The sequence below is a fragment of the Macadamia integrifolia genome, chromosome 2 (assembly GCF_013358625.1).
Source record: "Macadamia integrifolia cultivar HAES 741 chromosome 2, SCU_Mint_v3, whole genome shotgun sequence".
In the NCBI taxonomy this organism is placed as follows: Eukaryota; Viridiplantae; Streptophyta; class Magnoliopsida; order Proteales; family Proteaceae; genus Macadamia; species Macadamia integrifolia.
This window is the reverse complement of record NC_056558.1, coordinates 26,963,271-26,982,721: the sequence shown is the minus strand read 5'-3', so window position 1 is coordinate 26,982,721 and position 19,451 is coordinate 26,963,271. Positions and strand designations below refer to the sequence as shown.

The 19,451-nt window shown below is 39.8% G+C and overlaps 1 protein-coding gene across 1 annotated transcript in view; it reads right to left on the bottom strand.

Moving 5' to 3' along the window:
• LOC122066828 (signal recognition particle 54 kDa protein 2) overlaps nucleotides 1-19,204 on the bottom strand; it is a 42,544-nt gene extending 23,340 nt beyond the window's left edge. Inside the window, exons 1-5 of the mRNA XM_042630662.1 lie at nucleotides 18,825-19,204; nucleotides 8,718-8,817; nucleotides 3,681-3,834; nucleotides 1,908-2,058; nucleotides 1,670-1,818 (exon numbers count right to left, since the gene is read on the bottom strand). Coding sequence (XP_042486596.1) covers nucleotides 1,670-1,818; nucleotides 1,908-2,058; nucleotides 3,681-3,834; nucleotides 8,718-8,817; nucleotides 18,825-19,055 — 785 coding nt within the window. The 5' untranslated portion in view covers nucleotides 19,056-19,204. The remainder of the gene's footprint in view (nucleotides 1-1,669; nucleotides 1,819-1,907; nucleotides 2,059-3,680; nucleotides 3,835-8,717; nucleotides 8,818-18,824) is intronic.
• Between the last annotated feature and the right edge of the window lie 247 nt (nucleotides 19,205-19,451).

Here is a 19,451-nt window from a genome sequence, read left to right as displayed (position 1 = left end):
CAACACCTTGTTCCACCAAAGAATGGAAGTCATTTGGCCAAAATTTTGGCATTCTGGGTGTTTTGGGCTATTTCCCACTCATTCAAAACTTAAGAAATTTGCAATTTCGACCCATTTCAATCGAATATATTTATTTAAACAGTTAATGGTATTGGTGCTGAAATTTGAACTGAAAAACCGAAATTATGGCCGAAATGCTGAAATTTCAGTCGAAACCCTGCATTCCTACTGAGTCTTAGGGTGTTCATTTCGACCTCCATTGAAACCAAAACATTTTGCTAAATCTCAATGGTTCCACTGAGATTTCGCTCTATGATCTCAGGTAGCAGTTGCATGCCTTTTCAATGAAGGACATCTTGTGATATTCAATATTAAATTTACAATTTGGGTTCCAAATAAAGTGCTAAAGAAATACAAAGATTCTGTCCAAAAAAAAATTTTGAGAAACCTTAATACGCTATAAACGACCTTACATGAGCAGGAAAATCCCAAGAGAACCATGTGAATTAAGAATATTCTATCATATTTCTTAACAGAAATTAAAGAAAAATTTTCTACTCTCCATCACTAAAAACAGCAACCAATACAGCCACTTACCCAGCTATCTAGACAACATGAGTACTCAGGGTGGCTAGCAACAGAGGAGCAATATTGGCTGAATGCTTGTCAACCTTTCTAGTGTTTGTGTCTTGGCAGCCAACTTGAAGCATTTTCACAATTGAAATCTAGAGGCTGACAAAGTGTTTGGCCTCTCTTGAGAGGAAGAGTAAGACCCAAGTGAGAGTTGAAGGGACAGTGGCTAGTCAGAGGCAACTAGAGGATCAGAAAACAACATATAACATTCATCTGCCTAGTAAAATCTCTTTCTTCACATAATCTACAGTGTTAGATATAACTAAACGGTAGACCACCTGCTTACAAGGGGAAAGAATTTCCTACATGCATACATTTTGTGCCTAAATGAGACGGATTATCTTATTGTCGGTACATCACCTTCTAATTCACTCCAATCACCAGTGAGGAATGCTTTTAATCACAAGAGAGAGGCACTTCGTAGTCTTATCAGCGGTAATCTGTTCATGTCTCTAGGGTGACAGTGGCACAACATGAGAACCTTTGGGATGGAGTGAGGTATCATATGGAGATGCCACTCTAGATATAAATATAACTACAATTAGCTTTCTAAATGCAGCACATCTACTAGGAGTCTAGAGTTTAACAGGGAGATGGGGAAATGTAGCTATGCATATCTAACCTGATGGATATAGGGTACTTATTGTATAGTTATAGTAATTCACTATGGTCAAGTTGCAGTTATTTTTGCTGCTCCAGAGGGGGGGGACTTACTTCATCCTCAATTAATGATGACACATATGGGTCATCTCCCAGACCCAATGCTTCGGATATAGAGCATAACAACATGCAAAATTGAATAGGTTACCACCTAATTTAAGCATATGATCTTAAGCGGTGTTGTCAGAGTACACATAAACAAAATAAAAACAGTATAACCAGACATGAATTACCAGACCATGCTAACTAATTACACAATTACAAAGAAACTTCAGCATCTATGGCACTTTAGCAACTACGACAGTAAAATTGTAAAATGCAGCTAGATTTATTGAATGTGTCCAGATGAAGCAGCTCCAAATATAAAAACACTTACGCACTAAGAGCACCTCCTCCTTTTGCATGACCATCCATTTTGGTAACAATAACAGCCCCAACTGAAACACTTTGTTTAAATGCTTGAGCTTGATCAAACGCAGCCTGACCAATACTGCTATCCATAACAAATATAACGAGATCGGGTTTCTGTGCCATTGAATTAAATAGCATCAACATTCACAAACCAATAATAAATGCCTAATAAGGCCTAAGATGAAATAAGAAAGAAGTGGTACCGTTGCTTCAGACACTTGACGCATTTCTTCAAAGAGAGCAGCTTCCTGTTTGTGGCGCCCACTTGTGTCTACAATGATAAGGTCACAATTTTCCTTCTTAAACCTTTCTACCCCTTCCGCTGCAATTTTTACAGGATCTGATTCCATATAGCTGTGGATGAAAACCACACACACACACACACACATATGGAGTAGTGTCACATACATAAATAGAAGCAAAACCATGGAAACAAAAATTATGAACTTAGGTGAAAGATAATAAAATCGCACATCTCTTGACTATCATCTCCGTCAATAAAATTGGAAAAAAAAAATTTGCACATACAATACTTAACCAGCCAATCATTTCTCAATGTACAGTAGAATGACAAGTCCAGGACTTCGGGTAATCATGTAGTTAAATTTCCTACAAGCACCAGGTTCCATTTGACATGTTACAAAGACCTGAGTAAGCTACCTTTCAAGTGTCTTGCATTAAGTGAATGATGTGGTTCTAAGGCCCCTATAGATTAGGGATTAGAAAACCTCAAAGAAACCATAATCACAGGGAGATAGGACCGTAGGAACCAAATCAGCACGAGAGAAATTCAATAACTCAAAGAAAACTCATCAGATGAATCTGAAACTCAGATTAATAGTTCAATCAGGTAAGGGGAACAGTTCTGCAAAAGATGATTGAAAATTGATGGCCGGATTAAAAGTTACGGATGAATCCCACTTTCGGCAAGTTACCAACCATAATTAGCAACTCAGATTTGGAACTAGAAACTGAACAGATAAGGCAACAAACAGAATTAGAAGCTCCCTCTAAAAAAAAACCAAAAATAAAAAAGGAAACTGACCTAAACAAGACTGGATTTATAGTAAACCTAACCCATTTCCTCTCACAAAAGTGAAGGCCCCACACTTTTTTCTTATTAGTTTCATCTATTTTGAAAATGTGGGGTTATACCTTTCAGACCACTAATTAGTGGTAGCGTGCATATTCCTTCTCACGCTAGCAGCATGGGAAACCCTCTCCCTATAAGAATATAAAAAGGGGTGTAGCCAGTGCATGAGAGGCTCCCTTCATTGCGAGGTCTAGGGAGGGTCATCATCATAGTTGTCAAGGCGTCAAGGCGACGACTTGGCGTCCAGGCGGTTTGCCTTGGGCCTAGGCGACAGTCGCCTTGTTGCACTGCACGGAGAGAAATTGATTTGGGGATGAAGGCGATTAAGCTCAGTATCGATTTGGGGTTAGGGGGTTAAGAGAGGGTATATTAGGTACTTTACTTTTTATAAGGCAATTTTAGTATTTAAAAGAAAAAAAAAATAGACCAGTTGATGTTAGCATTTAAGGTATATTCCCTCACAGAGACTGACGGTAAAGGGTCCGAGCGTAATTTTCAGTTATGCATAGGGTGTTTCGTTAATTGTGGCATTCTCTAGGGGTTGGCAATGTGCATTTCCCTTGATGTAACTAACAAAACTAAAATGGTCTTGGGGCACCAATTCAAACGAAATTGAAGGAATGTTTGTTCCTCTATGCAATTAAAAAAGGAGGAAAGGGATTTTTCTTTTTTATTTTTTTTTGGGGGGGGGTGTTTGGGAGTCTTGGCTGTGGGGACCAGTTACAATGGCGGCATTACCAATATAAAATACTTTTGGCACAGATGCAATATAATATCTATCAGTGAATATAAGACATAAACATATCAATGTCCTTAAATCTTTACTACAAGAATCTTACATAGAAAGTGCAATAACAGCACTGAAGTAACAAGAAGATAGTACCTTCCAAAAAATGGGATCTTAGCTTTAGTTGCATTTTGCTTCAACTGGTCAAAAGCACCAGCCCTGAATGTATCTGCACAAACTAGAGCAGGTTTCCAGCCCTTTTTTTGATGATAATATGCATACTTTGTACAAGTTGTGGTCTTCCCAGAACCTGGATATTCAAGAGAAAATAAAATGCTGTCATCAGGAATGGAAAAAGAGGGAAAAGTTATATAGCCATGACTGCGCATAGAAAAATACAGGCTACTTTCAAGCATCCATTGGCTGATGAAAAAAACATATCAAGTTATAAATGACTTCAATTATATATAATGCCCCTGTAGTCTGTAGCGGTAACATATTTGACAGAAAAGCACAATCTTAGTCTACCATAAAGCCCATGATTTACACTATGGTTTAAGCAAGAATTTTTTTAAGAAGGAATTTGCATAAAACAGAGGGTAAAAGAAATCCACGAGAAGTTGTGAATATAAATAAATCCAAGTGACCACGATTAATTTCAAACACAATGACTGCAACATAATTTTTCTGCCCCTCTAGCCAAACTCCAGACGTGATATCTCAAATACCCTTCAATATAAGCCACTATTAAGGTGACATTAAATGCCATTAAACCTATAGATCAAAGAAATATTCATATAATGGACTTTCCTATTGACATAGTCCAATTAGTTTTCCATTTCCAACAAGCTATATGGGTTGCCTCTAAACATTATACTGTTGAAATATCAGAACACTGAAAATCATTCAGTTTGATGATTGGGGTTAATGAGATTAAAAGTTACATCAACATCATCACCATCACCATCAGCATCACCTCCAATAGAAATAGGAGAGGCATTAATGTCTCCCTACCAAATTAGATAAAAGAGCCTCACTTACAGTGATTTAACAGAAAGCATTCTCCTATATATCGAAAGATGAGTTTTTTTCAATTTCATACATATTTATCTTGGAACATTGGTTCCTTAACAGGTAAGAGTCTAGTGTTGATAGGTGTTTTGACGAGAAGAATGATTAATATTGCATATATTCAAGACACTAGATGGAAGGGTAAAAAATCTAAGGTGTTGGACGACTTTAAACTTTTGGTACACGCGAGACCAAAGTAAAAGAGGTAGAGTTGGCATGGTAGTGGACAAAGATCTAAAGAATGATGTTATTGATGTTAAATGACTTGGAGATAGGATCATATCAATCAAACTTGTGGTGAAGAAAGAGGTTATCAATATAATTAGCGGTTACGCACCCCAAGTAGGATTGGATGAAAGTAGTAAGATCAATTTTGGGAACAAATGGATGGATTAATGCAAGGCTTTAGTCAAGGAGAAAAGATTATTATAGGGGGTAATCTGACTGGACATGCTGGGAGAGATTGTAGAGGCAAAGGCATACATGGAGGCTTTGGATTTGGAGTGGAATGAGAAGGGGATCTTAGTTTAGACTTTGCACTAGCTTATCATTTATCCATTGTGAACACTATATTTGAAAAGAGAGGAGCATTTAGTTACCTACAAAAGTGGGCACCATATAAGCCAAATAAATTTCTTCCTAAAAAGAAAGTCTAACGGATTGTTTTGTAAGGACTGTAAAGTTATACCTGGGGAGAGCCTACCAATCAATATAGATTGGTGGTCTTGGATGGTGCCTCATTACAGGGGAGCCTATTTGCGCTAAAGTAAAGGTGGTGGAGATTAAAAGGAGATTTCTTGAATTCATTTACTGATAAAGTGATCAAACAAGGAAAAGTGGACCGATGGAGACACTAACACGATGTGGAACAAGATGACGACTTGTATGAAAAAGGTTGCTAAAGAAGTGCTAGGGGAATCAAAAAGTATATGTCATGCCCCAAGGGAAACTTGGTGATGGGATGGTGAGGTTTAAGTAGCCCTCAAGACTAAGAAAGCTTGTTTTACAACATGGCAAAGGAGTGAAGGACTAAAGAGATAGAGGATCAAAAAAGGTATAAACTTGCTAGAAACAAAGCTTAGAAGAACGTGGGCAAAGCAGGGAGAAGAAATATGAAAATATTCACAATAATCTGAACACAAAGGAAGAGGAAAAAGATATCTATGTGATAGCTAAAATAAGAAAAAGGAAGGTTAGAGATTTCGATCATATTAGATGTATGATGATGGTAAAGTACCAATAAGGGATGAGGACATTAAGGTGAGATGGAAAGAGTATTTCTACAGCCTACTTAATGAAGACTTTTCAAGTAATAGAGCCCCGGAAGACTGCATTACTCATCAAGACACCACATGACGTAGATATATACGAAAAGCTTGGGTGTCTGAAGTTAAAGAAGCTTTAAGAAAGATAAAAGTAGGCAAGATATCATGCCCAAATGGAGTCCCAACTCCCAATAGAGGTGTGGAAGAGCTTAAAAATATGTGGTTTATCTTAGCTAACCAAGTTGTGTAACAAGATTATGAGCACAAAAAAAATTCCAAATGAATGGAGGAAAAGCATTGTGGTCCCGATTTACAAAAATAAATGTGACATTCAGAGTTATAATAACTATAGAGACATAAAACTAATGAGTCATACAATGAAGCCATTGGAGATGGTTATTGAAACCCATCTGAGAAAGGAAATTACTAGTTCAGAAAACGAATTTGGTTTCATGCCAAGAAGATCCACGATGGAAGCAATTTTCATAATTAGGAGACTCATGGAAAGATGGCAAGAAGTATCTCTATATGGTCTTCATTGACCTAGAAAAATCCTACGATAGAATCCCAAGAGTTAAAATGGCATATACTAGAGAAGGGAAGGGTGTCATGTAAATATGTGGACATAATTAAAGATATGTATGATGGTGTGTTGACTAGTGTAAAAACTGTGGGGGGTCAAGGTAGTTAATTCCCAATTACAATTGAGTTATATCAAGGATCAGCTTTAAGACATTACTTGTTTGCGTTTATCATGAATGATCTAACCAGAGGCATACAAGATGAGGTTCCTTGGTGTATGCTTTTTATTGATGATATTGTTTTGGTGGATGAGATAAAAGCAGGGATTGACACCAAGTAGGAGTTATGGAGATCAACTTTGGATTAGAAGGCCTTACAATAAGTATAACAAAGACGGAAACTACAGTGTGTAAATTTAGCCACACTAGGATGGTTAATGAGGTGGTGAATATTGATGAGAAAGAGATTCCTTAAAGTGATTATTTTAGATATTTGGGTTCAATCGTAAATAAAGAAGATGATATAGAGGAAGATGTTGTCCAAAGAAATAAATAGGATGGATGAAGTGGAGAGGTGAGTCTAGAGTGTTGTGTGATCAAGATATTCCTTTAAAGCTTAAAGGAAAATTTTGGAGGACTGTCATAAAACCGGCAATAATGTATGGTGTGAAATGTTGGGCAGTTAAGAAATGTCACATAGATAAAAGAAGTGTAACGGAGGTGAGAATGTTGAGATGGATGTGTGACAAAACTAGGAAGGATAAAGTAAAAACGACCATATTAAATCCAAGTTGGGAGTAGCTCTGATTCATGATAAGCTACAAGAGAGTCGTTTGAGGTGGCATATCAATGTTCAACAGAGGCCTTGAGATGCTCTAGTACGAAGGAGTGATATGATTCAAATTGAAGGAATTAAAGAGCCAAAGGCAAGCCTAACATAACCATAGGAGAAGTGGTGAGCAAAGACATCCATAGCTTAGGCCTCATATCATATATGACTTCAAATATGGCTGATTGGAGAGCAAGGATCCATGTGGTTATGTTAATGCAACCTAGAGTTCCAAAACCCATATGTAGGTCGCTGGGCCCACCAAAGTAATAAAATGTTCAATTACAATGAACAGGGGCAATTTTGTAATTTTCAAGGCAATCCAGGACCCTTTTGAGCAAGAAGTAGAATCAAGGACATATAGGTAAATAAATTTAGAGGTAAGGACCAATCTGGAATTTCAGAAGAACTGAAGAAAAAATAAACAGCTCCTACAGGAATAGCGCTTTGGAGCAATTTAACAAGAATGAGACCTTATGAATAAAAATATTGGAAGTAGGTCATCATCTACTTCTCGACAAACACACAAGCCAACAGTGGGTCTATTGGATTCCTGGTGGGTTACCTCACCAGTCAGAACTCCAAACAGCGTGAAATTTGGAATGGGGTCGCTAATCCTTAGGGCTCTTGATTCGAATCAACAAGCACCCAAAAGAACAAGCAATCTGATATTCTGATATTGTTTAATGACTGAAACTAGGTCTGGCAGAAGTTTCAGAAACAGGTCTGAAACTGTTGATGGAACTCGAAGCAAAGAGGGGCATGGTATAAGTCTCTAGAGCTTGAATCGCCCCCAAGTGAAGAACCTTCTGGCAAAGTTTCAGGTCAATCAGAGTTTACATTGAAGGAGTTCCAACAGACTTCTCCCTGCGGGGAATACGAACCAGAATACCAGGTGGTTAAAGGGAGAGGAAGAAGATAATAAAGAACAAAGAAAGAACAACAGAAGGATTAAGGAGGAGGATTGACCAGAAGTAAAAGAGGACCTCCAATGGTCTGCTATCAGTCCCACGTGAGCACTGCAGTGAATCAAAAACTCTATCTATTCAATCCAAAATCCAAGATTTGGTAGCTTACATCACATATATAGACTTAAGCAAAATAATTTCTAATTATATCCTGAAACCAAAAGCTTGAAAACTAGGATTCTTACTCGTATCATTGGCTAACTCCGATAAAAAATAAATAAACTTCAAATTACAAATATACCCCAAATAACTAAATAAGCCCCCAACTATCCCTGTTAGACCAAAACCCAGGTTTGAACCCGGTTCTTCTCAGACTAGGTTTCCAGGCTAGGTCAGGCTGGTCCAACCATGTGCTTGTAACTACATCAGATGTTTGAGTTGCGTTGCTCAAATTTGACGAGGCAAAAAGAGATGAATTTTGATCGGTGTCTCTCTAGATATATGGTTTACAAAAGAAGATTTTTTTGATGCATTGTCATAATTTGAATAAAATTAGTTTGTCCTATTGATAGTGATATTTATTTTGCAACATAACGTACCCTGTAAACCAACAAACATGATAACACTTGTTTTCCCCTTTTTTGGAGTAAAAGAAGGCTTCCCTGGGTCCAACATTTTGCATAGCTCATTGAATATGGCCTGAAAACAAATAACACATCAATTAAGTATAAAATTTAATTGATGTTAACTTAACAAAGGGATAACTGAAGGGAAAAAAGAAAGCAAACAGAAAATGGAATCTGAGTATGCAGTGAAAGAAATGCAAAAGAAAAAGGCAAGTGATCAATGCAAAAGAAAGCCAAAAAATTTCTGATGCATTTTGTTGGCATGGCTGGACCGGCACAACATGGTCCGGAAACCCAAACTGAGATGAACCGGTACCAAAACTGGCTTTTGGTCCAAAGGGGGCTGGTAGAGATATATTTCTATGTTGCATAGGCAATGTAAACTTCATATTTTATTTGGTTTTATTTTGGTAGGAGATAGCTACAAAGGAGTTGATAGTTTCCTAATTGTTCGGTTTCTTTGTTTCCAAAGTAGATTAGCTTACTTTATTTCAGTTGGTTTCTTTTTTATTTATATACATGTAATCCAACTAGTCGGATAGAAAATATTGGAATGCATTTGTCATTTGTAGTTGCATAACTTGGAGCTGTTGCTGTGGATCTGCCACCCCCCCCCCCAAGCTATCGACCTTTCTCCATGTTTTCTCTCACCCATTAACTATACCTTCTTCCTTTCTAACAGCTTTCTATTTTCTTTGTCCCTTCCTTCTATTACCATCATTGAGCATTGGAGTCACAGTCCAGCAGGCTATCTTTTCTTCTTTGATCATTCTTCTCTTCGGGTTGGTTTTTCTCCTTATTCTTCCTCTTCTTTCTATTTCCTTTTCTTAATTCATTAATCATCTTTCCCATACTCTGTTTCCAGTAGAATTACAGTCCCCCTAGGGTTGAGTATCAAACTTCAACCCCCTTCTTACTTTCTTCCTAAACAGGACGTGACTCATGAACCCCTCTACCCTAGGTGACTCAATCTCTTGATTCCTGGCCCAAGCCATCTCCCCCACTGTGAATTATAAGCCTTAGACCATACCCGAACCTAAGGTTACCGCCTGGTCTGATTGCAGAGGTTCTTTCTAATTTTTTTAAGTGCTGTTTTGAGCCATGATTGTGTAAGTTTTACAGAGCATTGGATTGTGCAAAGAATAATAAAAGAAGAAGAAACAAGAGAGAGACGAGAGGTGAGACGTGTTGTTGTAACTCTTGGGAGTCACAACGTTACGTTGAGACTCCCACTGCATTCAATATATATATAACAGTGATGTAACCCTACTAAGTGCATAAAATGAAATGCATTCATAAGAAATAAAATACAGACAGCAGAGGGGAAATCGAGACTAGTGCTAATCACGATTTCCCTTTCCCCCTTATTTAATAACTTCTAACATATTGGGATCCTAGTTCTGAAGTTGAAGATAGATTGCTGCCCAAACAAGAGAGATCTCCCTCTCAAACTACTCCTCCCATCGCTAGTTTTGTTCAGGCATTTGCACTTTGTTTTTCTCCCCCATCCCCCACCCTTCTCCTTTCCTTTGGCAGTGAATTTTTCATTCATCCAAAAAAAAAAAAAAAAGTTCTTTTAAATGTCACCATAACAATTTTGTTCCCCTTCTACCCTTTTTCTTTATTCTATCTAGTCCTTATTTTATATTTCATCCCAAATTTACCCCTGATGAATAAAATACAAATCCCTTTTGTATCCTTTTTCCATTTAGCTATCAAGTGTCCCTTTCAATTTCTGGTTAATAAAAGAATTGCCACTCCCCTTATAAACATAGAGATATTTTTTTTTGGATGAATTAACATAGAGATATTCACATAACTGCTTTTGTTGTTGACCCATTTAGAGCTTGGCTGAGCCCATAAGCGATCTGAACCAAGTTTTTTGAAACCTTAAATTGCATCATTTGTATAAAAGCCGAAAGTTCCCCAACATACCCTAGCCATGGTGGCCAATAGTTAGGTTATTGAGCGATTTAATTCTTATAAGGAAGAAAAGATGCAGCCATTGCCCATCTTACAGAATGGGTTACTACCTTAGAGAATTCCAACCTCTCTCTGAGGTCTAGTGATGAAAACTCAACTCTAAAGTTTTTTCTCTCCAGAACATCTCTACAGACTTCCATTGACAGATTGGCACTGTCAGTTAAAGGAAAAGGTCCCATGCAATCTAGGGATTCTTCCGATTCTGTCCCACAAGCTCAGCCTCATTTTGCACCATGCCGCCCCACATTTTACACCACCACCATATGGAGCTGCTTGACATGATGATCCTCTTCAATGAGCTGAAAGGAGGGGCAAAGCTGGACGTCCTCGATTTTATGGGATAACCCCCAACAGTGCCTCAACTGGACCCATAGCTTGGAGGTGTTATTCTAATGGTGCAGATTGACTGAAACCTGAAAGCTTTTCATTTCCTAGAGGCAAGCTGAAAGGTATAGACGTATAGTACGAGTCTGCTGGATCAAGTATCAAGAAAAAATCAGACCCAAGGCATCAGGTTGATAACCGGTGATTTCATTTGGGCTAAGATGCGAGAAGCCATGACCGGGGATTTCTACCAGCTGACTACAAGCAACAAATGCACCTTAAGTTTGCACAGCTGAGACAGGATAGTATGGCCGTTGATGAATATGTGGCCAAATTTTATTGCTTAGCCACTCAATCTGATTTTGAGTGGGATGAAGAGGACTTAGTGGCACATTTTCGGAACAACTTGCACCCTCAAACTAATGTTGCATTGGCTTCTAGCAGACTGCCTACGATCATAGTTTTAAATTTCGGACCGGAATTTTGTAAGTTCTATGGTTTCAACCCTAATTTCGGAAATTTTCGGAAATTTTGACCCAAATTTCTAGCAAATAGCCCAGAAAAAAATACCTGGTTTCAACCAGGTTTCGAAGTTTCAACCTAAATTTCGGTCGAAAGATCGAAACCTGAGATTTAGAACCATGCCTACAATGGTGGACGTTGTATAGGTAGCATATCAGATAAAGGACAGTCTAAAGTGGCCTAACTATCAAAGGATCTTTCCAGATACCTTCTCTAAAGGTGACAATACCAGCAAGCAACCTCCACCAGAAAAGTCCTTCAGCATGCCACAGGTTAGTGGTGCATCTATCATCTATGGCATCTTTAAGGCCAAAACCCGTCCTTACTCTCCACCTAGAGGTCAGGGTTTCGACAGGCCTTCTGTGATGCCAAAGGCTACGACTCAGTGATACACGTGCAAGGGGTATGGGGATATTTTTCAATGTCCCTACCATTCAATAGCTTGGGCATTCTGGGCAGGTTGCAAGAAGTCGCCGGCCAAAGGTTTAAACCAATCGCAATTCATCACCATCTTGCCCGCTACCAACTGATGACAGGCTATTATATATGTGTTGACCTAAGCCCTTGTGTTGAGGCTCGGTTCCCAAACCATATGTGAGCTACCTCATATGGCTCTTCTTAAGAACTTGAAGCCCCCTCTCTCTAAATATTGTTTTTATAAATAAATTTTATTTACAAGACAAAAGATTTTTTGTCAAAATTAAGCAACAGTAGTGCGCCAGAACAAGCTGAAAAACTACAGCTCGCTCAAGGGTGCTTGTAGATCCGGTTTACTCCGCCCATGAGCTCACTGGATTCACAACCTAGCTGATTGTAGACCACCATTACATGTTAGTGGAGTTCCAAACACTAGTTCTCAAATGTCCATGCAAAATATATCTTACAAAACAATAATTGGTCTCTACCGTCAATATCACAACTTGGTTCTCAAAGTAGGCCAGTGGGACCTGTAAGATTTTTTTTGGGGCATCTCTCAAGATAGCAGCTCTAAATATGATATCAGGAACCAACAAGGTGGTTTATATAGAAGATGTGATGCAGGACATATGGGAGCTGCTCTAACTAGCCCTAGCCCAATGCCCAATTAGATACTCCAAAAGATACCATCTAAGGCCCAGGCCCAAGCCCTACCAGCCCTGCATTTTATTTTTTATTTCAGTTATTGCAGTGCAGTAAGTTTTATATCAGTTTATTTTAAAGGAGCAGTATCTTTTTTTTAGTTTTATATCAGTTTATTTTAAAGGAGCAGTATCTTTTTTTTATTGCATGTATTTAGTTTTCATTTTAGTGGTAGTGTGGTGTGCAGTTATAACCACCCCCACCACATGTATGTAGACATCCCCTCCCCCGCCCAAAAAAAAAAAAAAAACCGTTGTAACCCCCACTGATTTCACCACTTCCATCCTTGAGTATTGGGTATTGTGTGAGTTTTCTCCCAATTGTTTCTTAGCAGCTTTCTGGGCATCGCACTCTCTTTTTATAAGCAAGTAAGTCAACCCCCTGGCTAGGCTCAACTTTCTAATCGTTCTTTCACTGACATGTGTTCTTCTATTTTTCTTTAAATAGGCTATTGCATCCCCTTGGAGGATGGCTGAATGATAGAGTAAGAACAAAAAAGATATAAATTTTCTTCTCCCCCCCCTCTCTATCGGGCTTCTCTCTCTCTCTCTCCAATTCTTCTTCTTTAATTCCCAAATTCTGCTACTACATTTTTTGTCTTTTTGTTCTTTTTCTGTATTCATGTAGTTTCCCTCCCCCCCCCACTCAGATTTCACCACCCTATCAAGATGCCAAGGTTGGATATTCTTGAATCCTAATTCCTTGCACAGTTTCAAGGCTTCTATTAATTGTAAGTGTTGGCTCCCCTTGGTCCATATGAAAATAGAATAAGTTAGTAAACCCATAAATCCTGATTCCTCATGGTTTATTAACAATTTTTAGTTTGCTATTAGAAGTGAGGACCATAAGAACTCTTAGGTTTATGAAGTATCTCCGTGCAGCAAATCAAATACCAGATGTTTCGGACCACTGTCCCATTTCCCTATTCATCCAACCCCTTATCTCCTTCGGCCCCAAGCCATTCAAATTCTTCGATATGTGGACCTCCCACCCGGGCTTCCTCTCCGTTGTCCAATCTGCCTGGGGGTAACCGAGTCCCCCCTGGCCTTCCCCCTCTCCGTTCCTTCACCCTCAAAACTCAAAAATGTTAAGCTTGCTCTCAAGAAATGGAATGCCTCTACCTTTGGCATCATTTCCACCAGGGTCTCCAATTGTAGATCAAGCCTTACATCTATTCAAATCCGTCTGCAATCTGATCCTCTCAGCTCTTCTCTCGCCCTTGAAAAGAAAGAGTCTGCCTAGGAGCTGGCTTCCCTTCTATCATAGGAAGAAAGTTTCCTCAAACAAAAGTCCCACATTAACTGGCTTAACCTAGGGGACTCGAACTCCTCCTACTTCCATAAATTCCAACCTCCACTCCATTCCCCTCTTCATTGATAGCAATGGTTCCGCCTTGAGCTCCCCTGCTGCCATCAAATTGGAATGTGAGTCCTACTTCAAAGGCATCTTCTGCCCCCTGCCTCCCCCCCCCCTCTTCCCCTCCTTCCCCTCTCCTCCTTAACAAATTCATCCACAACCATCTCATCCCTTCCCTTCAATCCATCCCCTCCGATCTGGAAATCCAAGAGGCCATCCACTCCCACAAATTTAGCAAAACCCCTGGTCCTGATGGGTTCAGTATGGGGGTGTTGGGACATCATTGGTGATAATCTCACCAAAGCCATCAAGAGTTCTTTCTTCAATCCTTCCCAAGTCAGCCATTCAATCACACCTTCTTTTACCTCATTCCTAAGAAAGAAGGTGCCTCCAGTCTAGCCGACTTCCGTCCCATCTCTCTGTGCAACCTCTTGTACAAGTTCATTGCCAAAGTCCTTACCAACCGCATTCAAAGAGTCATTGATTCCATTTTCAGTGCGAATCAATCAGCCTTCATAGCAAGTCGTAGCATCCTGACAACATCATTCTCTACCATGAGATTGTTCGGGGGTTTGACAGAAAATCCCACTCCCCTGCCGCCCTCCTTAAGATTGACATCCACAAGGCTTTTGACTCCATCAGATGGGACTTCATCTCTAGAGTCCTCTTTTCCATGTCCTTTCTCCCCATGCTTTGTTCACTGGATCCATGCCTGCATCTCCTCCCCCAAATTCTCAGTCCTCGTGAATGGTTCCCTAGTTGGTTTCTTCTACTCTCTATTGGCATTCGCAAGGGTTGTCCCCTCTCCCCCTTCTTGTTCTATCTTTCCCTTGAGGTCCTCTCCGCATTCCTTCAATCCTAGACGGATAATCTGCTCATCTCCCCCATCCCCAAATGCAAAGCTTCCAACTTACCTATGTAGCTTTTGCTGATGATCTTATAATCTTCTCTAAAGCTTATGAGAGCTCCACCTCTTCCATCATGGCTTCCCTTCATCTCTTCGAATCTCTCTCGGGCCTCTATATCAATCTGCTCAAATCCCGCCTCTTCCTTGAGAGCACTCAGATTCTTCTAAAGCCCATCTCCTTGAGCTCACTGGCTTTTCCATCGGCTCTCTTCCTGTGAAATACCTTGGCCTCCCCCTCTTCTCCTCCAGGCTTACTGCTCACCATTGTGCCCCTATGCTTTCCCAAATTCACAAGAGGCTCCTGCTTTAGAAGGGAAAATTGTTGTCTTACGCAGGTCATCTGGTTCTCATCCGATCAGTTCTTCAATCATCCTACGTTTACTAGTCTGGAGTCTTCTAGCTCCCCAAATCCATCGAATCCCTCTTATGCTCCTTGCGGAAGGGTTTCGATTCTTCCAAATTTCTCCACCCCATTTGCTGGTCCTCCACTTGCCTTCCCAAAAGAGGAGGCCACGGCATATGTGTATCAAGGATGTCACTTCGATGGCCATCCTCAAGCTGTCCTGGAAAGTGGTCTCCAAACTCCCTGGAATCTGGTTGTCTCGGGTCTCCTCTTGCCCCCTTCGCAATGACTCCCTTTGGACTTGTCGCGTCAATCCCAACTCCTTTTGAGTGTGGTGTAAGATCCTCCTTGCTAGGCCTCTTGCCTTAACTGCCATCAAATCCACCAACGATAATGGGGCTAATACCTCCTTCTGGCTGGATAACTAGCATCCAGCTAGCGTGCTTTCCCTCATTACAAGTCATAAAGAGGTCTACTCTTCTGGTATCCCCAGAGATGCGCTAGTATCCTCGATCATCTCCAATGGCTCTTGGTCCATCCCTATTATTCCCTCTCTTTCCAGTATCAATCATTCCATCAACTCCATTCCTCCCCCCTCTTCTGGAGTTGATAGAATTATCTGGTCCCCTTCCCCCTCGGGCCGCTTCTCCTCCTCGACTTGGAACCACTCCCAGTCCCCCAACCTAATGTAGAACTAGAATCACAAGTGATCCTAATCCCAGGCAGGATCTGAAATTCTGGCTGAATAGAGAAAATGTCCTCTAATAGGCTTGGTTCTAGCTCTCAAACACTCTCTCACAGCAAACAAATAAAAGGAAAATAAGAAAACAAAAAGAGAATTCAATGGAGGGTTGAGAGGGGGGAAGAAGAATTAGGGAATGGGCATCTCACCCTCAGATTTAGGCATCTCACCCAACTGCATCCCACAGTACAACAACATAAGCCATCTTTTTTTGTTTAACTCAAATCTGTCTTCTCATTATAATTGATGGGCTTTAAATAACCTTATATAGCTCGGACACAAAGAAATAACAAAAAAGAAAACTAATAGACTGAAATAAGAATTTTTAATTTGTGTCTAACTTGCTAATCAAGCTTGACAAAATTAGAAACTAACAATCGAACATAAAAGGAAACTAATTGCTTAACAAAAAAGGAAACTAACTTGGACACAAAAATAGAAACTAAAAATTATGCTAACTGGACCAAATCAATGGCTGATGGAGATCTTCTCTTGCAGCTGAATAAGGGACAGTTGTATAGCTTCTAGAAGATCCTTTTGAAGACCAAAACTTGCTCAGAAAATACTATTCACGTGTTACTGTTCACATGAACAGTAGCTGTTATGGAAATTACTGGACAGGTTGATTGATGGCTGCTTGGGCTTTTCTAGAAGACCACTTAGGGAAGTAAAATATGAACTATTCAAGGGGCTGCTATGCTGGTTCAATGGTTGTAGGAGTGGACCAGCATAGGTGCAAAATTGGGGCCAACCAGGCTGGATCGACGGGACGAAACCAGGTCCAGACTTCGGACTTGGCTGAATCATGGTTTGCTCAGTTGGAGTCCTCCTTTTGACAGCCCTATCTACATCACAACCCCACTGTCCCCTCGCACAAGGTTGCCTGATTCTGTGGCCACGTCCCCCATCACAGCCTTACTATCTGGAGAATTCTCTACAATTGCCTCCCCACCCAATCCTTCCTCATATATCACCATATTTTGGTTTCCCCGGCTTGCTGCCTTTGTTGGAATGGTACGAAAGATGTCAACCATCTTTTCTTTGATTGCCCTTTCACCTCTTGTATTTGGAAGCACGTCCTCTCCAAATGTTGGCTTGCTCTGAGACTTCCCCTTCCTCTGCAGAGAGAATGGAATGGGATTGATATGACCTTCTCTGGTAATTCTATTTGTGATGCTGCCGGCAAGCTGACGTTCGGGGCTTCTATCTCCCATGTTTGGTTGGAACGTAACCTTCATAAATGGACATCCAACTCTAGATCGTTCAATAAGATTTGGAGGGCCATCTACTTTGATGTCTCCTCCAAGCTGGCCTCTCTCCCCAGTAGGACTGTTTTGGATTCCCCAAGAAACAAGCTTATTGTTATTTCATGGGGTCTCCCTATTTCTATTTTATGCTCCCCTTCCCCCGCCCTGTAGGGCTGTATCATTCAGCTCCTCTGGTTTGTATATCCCTCCCCCCTCTTTCCCTATTTTATAGATTATCCATTCATCCAAAAAAACAAAAAAATTACCAGATGTTTCGTCCTTACGGTTTGTTAACTTCATTTTAGGTTAAAGTCTTCTTGACAAAAGGGTAAGCTTTAATTCTATGTTTTTGGTTTTCTTTTGCTTCCTAAGGGTTGATATGGATGAAGTTCCACATACAATATGATTGCAGCTCACCAATGTGCGGGCAGAAAGTACTGTTACATGAAGCACTTTCAGGTTAGCAAATCAACTAGAGGATCTGTCTACTCTTAAATTTTTGGCAAGGATGAAGATAAAGGTCTTCTGTTCTTTGTCCGTAGCTTTTTGGACGTCCTTAAGGTATTGAGATAAATGAATGTCCTTAAGGCAATTCAACCAAAAAAATAAGTCCTTAAAGGCTTAAGAGGAACTTGTCCGCAATTGTATAGTACATGGACAGAAGTTATAATTAATTTGTGAGGAAAACGAATGGGACCCAATCAGATTCAACCTACTACCATTCACAAAGTAAGAGTGATACTGGAGCTTTTTTTGATAAATGGGCTCATATTTGGTATCACCATTACATACGGATTTGCAGTCCTCGGGGAGAAACAAATTATAGCTTTTGGACTTCGAAATTACCAAACAGGTAATCGAGGAGGAACATCCAGTTACTATGTAAGAACTGATTCGGCAGTTAAAGTCCTTTAGAAATGCAAGGGGGAGGAGCAAGCTCCCTTGATGTCCTTTAGAAACACAGGTTGCTTCTGAGGGTTGTGAAGGAAAATTATTCCAACACTCAGTCATTTGAGAGACAGAAAGGCTCTGATCAACTGACTAACTCTGCACCCCGGACAAGAACATTTTGTATGTTCCTCCGCGTAAGAATTTTCAATTTAATTGGCATAATTTCTTCTGTTCTAAGTTTTCGAATCATACTACAACTATGAAAATGAAATAGATTCTCTAAATCTCCGTTTGATTAAATAAAGGAAATTAAGTGTTATCCACCAATTGAACACATTTGAAAGATAAGAAGGCCCTAATTAACTGACTAACTCCGCACCCAGGACAAAAACTTTTTGTATGTTCCTCCGCGTAAGAATTTATAATTTAATTGGCGTAATTTTTTCCGTTCTAAGTTTTCGAATCATACAACTATGAAAATGAAACAGATTCTCTAAATCTCCGTTTGATTAAATAATGGGAATTAAGTCTTATCTACCAATTGCACAAACACATTCGTAAGCTCAGATATCCAAATACAAATACAGTAGAGAGAATTAATACTCAGACAGCAACAAGTTGAATTGATAAACAAATCAAAACTTACTTGTTGAATGATCTTGCGCTTATTGTGTCCGGCAGCCAAATCATCAAGGTTTACGATCTTCTTAATATTAGTCTGCATGTCTCGGACTAGTTTGAATTGCACATCGGACTGTAGAAGCGCTCGGGTGATCTCATTGAGGCATTCGTTGAGTACCTTCTCATCGATTATGGTGGCATTGCTCATCTGCTGGAGAGCACGGGAGATGCTCCCTCCTAGCTCTGCTAACACCATCTTGCTCGCTCAAGGGAGAAAATCTGCCGATTTTGATTCTGAGATTACTCTTTCCTACAGAAGAGAAGAATTTTTAGGTTAGGGTTTTCGCAGATTGGCTTCGTTCTTCGCTGACAGAAAAGTTCCCTTTCAACCACATGCCCAGCGGCATACTTCTATATGTCTGATCTTGAGACCCTGGAAGTATCTTCTCCAATCTTGACTCTGGATCGGATTGGTATCGGCCGAGACCGATTCTAATATCTTAAACCATCTTCCTAACCCCTAGGAACTGATTCATCACCGATTTTTTTTATTGGTAGAAATTTTAATCCAAGTTAATACATGTAGTTATAACTTAACAGGACTATGTCATATTATTAATAAAAAATTAAGGGTTGATGTTTGATTAGTTAT